The following is a 5,000-nucleotide window of genomic DNA, read 5'->3' on the forward strand; positions in this document are numbered from 1 at the left end:
TTCTCGTCCACACTAGAGCGTTCTCGTCCACACTAGAGCGTTCTCATCTACACTAGTGCGTTCTCGTCCACACTAGAGCGTTCTCGTCCACACTAGAGCGTTCTCGTCCACACTAGAGCGTTCTCGTCCACACTAGAGCGTTCTCATCCACACTAGTGCGTTCTCATCCACACTAGAGCGTTCTCATCCACACTAGAGCGTTCTCGTCCACACTAGTGCGTTCTCGTCCACACTAGAGCGTTCTCGTCCACACTAGAGCGTTCTCATCCACACTAGAGCGTTCTCGTCCACACTAGAGCGTTCTCGTCCACACTAGAGCGTTCTCATCCACACTAGTGCGTTCTCGTCCACACTAGAGCGTTCTCGTCCACACTAGAGCGTTCTCATCCACACTAGAGCGTTCTCGTCCACACTAGAGCGTTCTCGTCCACACTAGAGCGTTCTCATCCACACTAGAGCGTGCTCATCTACACTAGAGCGTTCTCGTCCACACTAGAGCGTTCTCATCCACACTAGAGCGTTCTCATCCACACTAGAGCGTTCTCGTCCACACTAGAGCGTTCTCATTCACACTAGAGCGTTCTCATCCACACTAGAGCGTTCTGTCCACACTAGAGCGTTCTCATTCACACTAGAGCGTGCTCATCCACACTAGAGCGTTCTCGTCCACACTAGAGCGTTCTTATCCACACTAGAGCGTGCTCATCCACACTAGAGCGTTCTCGTCCACACTAGAGCGTTCTCATCCACACTAGAGCGTTCTCATCCACACTAGAGCGTTCTGTCCACACTAGAGCGTTAATCGTCCACACTAGAGCGTTCTCGTCCACACTAGAGTGTTCTCGTCCACACTAGAGCGTTCTCATCCACACTAGAGCGTTCTCGTCCACACTAGAGCGTTATCGTCCACACTAGAGCGTTCTCATCCACACTAGAGCGTTCTCGTCCACACTAGAGCGTTCTCATCCACACTAGAGCGTTCTCATCCACACTAGAGCGTTCTGTCCACACTAGAGCGTTATCGTCCACACTAGAGCGTTCTGTCCACACTAGAGCGTTCTCATCCACACTAGAGCGTTCTCCTCCACACTAGAGCGTTCTCATCCACACAAGAGCGTTCTGTCCACACTAGAGCGTTCTGTCCACACTAGAGCGTTATCGTCCACACTAGAGCGTTCTCGTCCACACTAGAGCGTTCTGTCCACACTAGAGCGTTCTCGTCCACACTAGAGCGTTCTCATCCACACTAGAGCGTTCTCATCCACACTAGAGCGTTCTGTCCACACTAGAGCGTTATCGTCCACACTAGAGCGTTCTGTCCACACTAGAGCGTTCTCATCCACACTAGAGCGTTCTCCTCCACACTAGAGCGTTCTCATCCACACAAGAGCGTTCTGTCCACACTAGAGCGTTCTGTCCACACTAGAGCGTTATCGTCCACACTAGAGCGTTCTCGTCCACACTAGAGCGTTCTGTCCACACTAGAGCGTTCTCATCCACACTAGAGCGTTCTCCTCCACACTAGAGCGTTCTCATCCACACTAGAGCGTTCTGTCCACACTAGAGCGTTCTCATCCACACTAGAGCGTTCTGTCCACACTAGAGCGTTCTCGTCCACACTAGAGCGTTCTCTCCACACTAAAGCGTTCCGTCCACATTAGTGCGTTCTCGTCCACACTAAAGCATTCTGTCCACACTAAAGCGTTCTTATCCACACTAGAGCGTTCTCATCCACACTAGAGCGTTCTGTCCACACTAGAGCGTTCTCATCCACACTAGAGCATTCTCATCCACACTAGAGCGTTCTCATCCACACTAGAGCGTTCTCATCCACACTAGAGCGTTCTGTCCACACTAGAGCGTAGTGTAGTGTGTAATGTAGTGTGGTGTGTAATGTAGTGTGGTGTGTAATGTAGTGTAGTGTGTAGTACTGTGATGTGTAGTGTAGTGTGTAGTGTGGTGTGGTGTGTAATGTAGTGTAGTGTGTAGTGTAGTGTATAGTGTAGTGTGTAATGTAGTGTGGTGTGTAATGTAGTGTAGTGTGTAGTATAGTGTGTAGTACTGTGATGTGTAGTGTAGTGTGTAGTGTGGTGTGGTGTGTAATGTAGTGTAGTGTGTAGTGTAGTGTATAGTGTAGTGTGTAATGTAGTGTGGTGTGTAATGTAGTGTAGTGTGTAGTATAGTGTGTAGTACTGTGATGTGTAGTGTAGTGTGTAGTGTGGTGTGGTGTGTAATGTAGTGTAGTGTGTAGTGTAGTGTATAGTGTAGTGTGTAATGTAGTGTGGTGTGTAATGTAGTGTAGTGTGTAGTATAGTGTGTTACTATGCTGGAACAGCTTCCAGAAGAGATTAGAGACACACTCCTACAGTCACATCCAGACTCACAACACTTCTGTTTAGCTGTGCATTTACTGAATGAGCACTGTGCCACTGTTCCTCCGACTGCTCGTACTGTATTTTATTTTATGTTTTAATTATTTTGATCTCTTTTGATAATTTTAATTTATTCTATGTAAAGCACTTTGAATTACCATTGTGTATGAAATGTGCTATATAAATAAACTTGCCTTGCCTTACTATCCTTGTGGGGACATATGGTCGCTGCAGTGTAATATAAACAAAGGCACACACACACACACACACACACACACACACACACACACCTGGATAAACCTGTTGGTCACAGAGTCTGTAAGCTTTTTCCACTCTCAGGATCTGTTGATCTCTCAGAACTGTGTGTGTGTGTGTGTGTGTGTGTGTGTGTGTGTGTGTGTGTGTGTGTGTGTGTGTGTGTGTGTGTGTGTGTGTGTGTGTGTGTGTGTGTGTGTGTGTGTGTGTGTGAATAAACACTGAGCTGCAGAACATCAACACAAGATCAGCAGAAACGAGGAGATGATCAGATGAACACACACACACGTTTCCCCCCCTTTTTTCCACACACACACACACACACACACACACACACACACACACACACACACACACACACACACACACACACACACACACACACACACACACACACACGATAATGTTCCCTCTGTTTCCATGCGTGACGTATGCAGTGAAGCAGATTACCATGGTAACTTTGTAAGGCTATTCGTCTGTCCTTTAAAATGGGAGTGGCGTAATCTGCAGTCACGAGCCCCAGTTTCCTGGCCAGCCATTGGCTGACGGCCCGCGACGTCATGAGATTCGGCTCCTCTTTTAAAAAGAAGGCGGGAATCACGAGCTTTATTTCGTCGGTTCAGCTGCAGTGAACGAGCGCGAGCGCGATGGTGCGAACTAAAGCCGATAGTGTTCCCGGAGCGTACAGGAAAGGTGAGAAACATTAAACAAACCAGTTCATATCAGCCAGACTGATCTAACATGCCCGGGTCAGTAACGGTAACCTGCGGTACAATGGGGACGTTCGTATTAATCGTACTATTGTTGTTATTACTATCATTAGTTATAGTAGGTTTTGTATTTATTTTTATATCTATGTTGATGTATATATGAAGACGAGTAAGTGTGTTTATCTTTCATCTCCCGCCAAAAGCATATAAACACAACGCGACTTCACGTTAATCAGCTGCACTGGCGTTTGCCTGAGAAACAACGCTTTTATACGGTTATCGACAATATTCATCTGAGAACATAATTTAGCGCGAAGCTGCTTCTGTTTTGTGGCAAACTTTGGCATCAAACTGTTTCACCAGATGTTAATGTTAATATTGGCGATATAAGTTAAGTTATTGAATCGGTGTTTTGACAGCTCGAATGATCTCATTGTTATTGTTTGATCATTAGAATCGAATGTTAATGAAAGTTTGTGTCTAACGTTAGCATAGTTTACGGTCACGGAATGAAATGGCGCCACTTTCGCCTTAGGGTTCGGTTAGACACAAAGAGACGCAGAGAATCCCCGCGAGCGCACATGACGTCATCCTGGATGTGTGGCTTATGTTGTGCAGGATTAATTAAATATGATTTGTTAATTTTGTGTGTTTTTGTGTTTAGCTGTTGCAGCTTCCGCGCCCCGGAAGTCTCTCGGCGCGTCCGGATCCATGAACGCGCAGAGCGGTGGCGCGCAGTCGGGCACGCCTGGTAAGTGTGCGCGAACACGCACACACACTCGGAGGATGTTTTTTTCTCTCTTTATTTTATGCTTAATGCTCAAATGTTCATTTTGTCTTTTAGACCAGTGGTTTTCAATCCTGGCCCTGAGGACCCAATGCTCTGCACCTTTTATATGTCTCCTTTATCTGACACACCCAGTTCAGTTCATAGTGCTCTTTCCTAACAAGCTGATGATCTGGATCATGAGAGAGACATGCAAACTGTGCAGAGCTGTGGGTCTCCAGGACTAGGATTGAAAACCACTGTTTTAGACTGTGTAACACACATGCTGTTTTCAGTGGATATGTTTCTGTGAGCAGTGCTGGTTCAGATGATCTCATGTATGTGTGTGTGTGTGTGTGTGTGTCCTCAGCCAAGGGCAAGTATGCGGGAGGGAACCCCGTGTGCCCCAGGCCCACCCCCACATGGCAGAAGGGCATCGGGGATTTCTTCGGCGGTCCCGGCCGGAAGCCCGAGAAGGAGAACCTTCATCCTGAGGAAGAGGAGGAGGAGGAGGATGCGGGCGGCAGCACTAAAGCCCCCAGGAAGTGAGTGAGGAACTTCCTGTCCGTGCGGATCTGTGTGTTGCATGTTTTACTGTCGCTGATCCGTGATTCTGTGTTCCAGATCCAGACACATCATTAATGAAGATGATGAAGAAGCGGGCGGCAGTGGCGTAACTAAAGCCCCCAGGAAGTGAGTGAGGAACTTCCTGTCTGCGTGTTTCACGGTCACTGATCCGTGTTTCTGTGATCCGCTGGACGTGTCTGATCCGTGTCTCTGTGTTCCAGGTCCAGACCCATCATTGATGACGAAGAGGAGGAATGATCCCACGATTCACATGACAGTTTTTAGTGTACATCTGTAAATAATTTTATTGGGATGTTGGTTCATGTTGTA

General features: G+C 47.4%; 1 protein-coding gene across 1 annotated transcript in view; it reads left to right on the top strand.

Annotated features, from left to right (window-relative positions):
• The first annotated feature begins 3,203 nt into the window (after positions 1 to 3,203).
• pclaf (PCNA clamp associated factor) overlaps positions 3,204 to 5,000 on the top strand; it is a 1,826-nt gene continuing 29 nt past the window's right edge. The window contains exons 1-5 of the mRNA XM_077200168.1: positions 3,204 to 3,320; positions 4,002 to 4,088; positions 4,474 to 4,648; positions 4,728 to 4,796; positions 4,892 to 5,000. The exon at positions 4,892 to 5,000 is cut by the window's right edge and continues 29 nt beyond it. Coding sequence (XP_077056283.1) covers positions 3,275 to 3,320; positions 4,002 to 4,088; positions 4,474 to 4,648; positions 4,728 to 4,796; positions 4,892 to 4,928 — 414 coding nt within the window. The 5' untranslated portion in view covers positions 3,204 to 3,274 and the 3' untranslated portion in view covers positions 4,929 to 5,000. The remainder of the gene's footprint in view (positions 3,321 to 4,001; positions 4,089 to 4,473; positions 4,649 to 4,727; positions 4,797 to 4,891) is intronic.

The sequence above is a fragment of the Siphateles boraxobius genome, unplaced genomic scaffold, assembly GCF_051911475.1.
Source record: "Siphateles boraxobius isolate OS27281-9 unplaced genomic scaffold, OSU_SipBor_1 44, whole genome shotgun sequence".
NCBI lineage: Eukaryota > Metazoa > Chordata > Actinopteri > Cypriniformes > Leuciscidae > Siphateles > Siphateles boraxobius.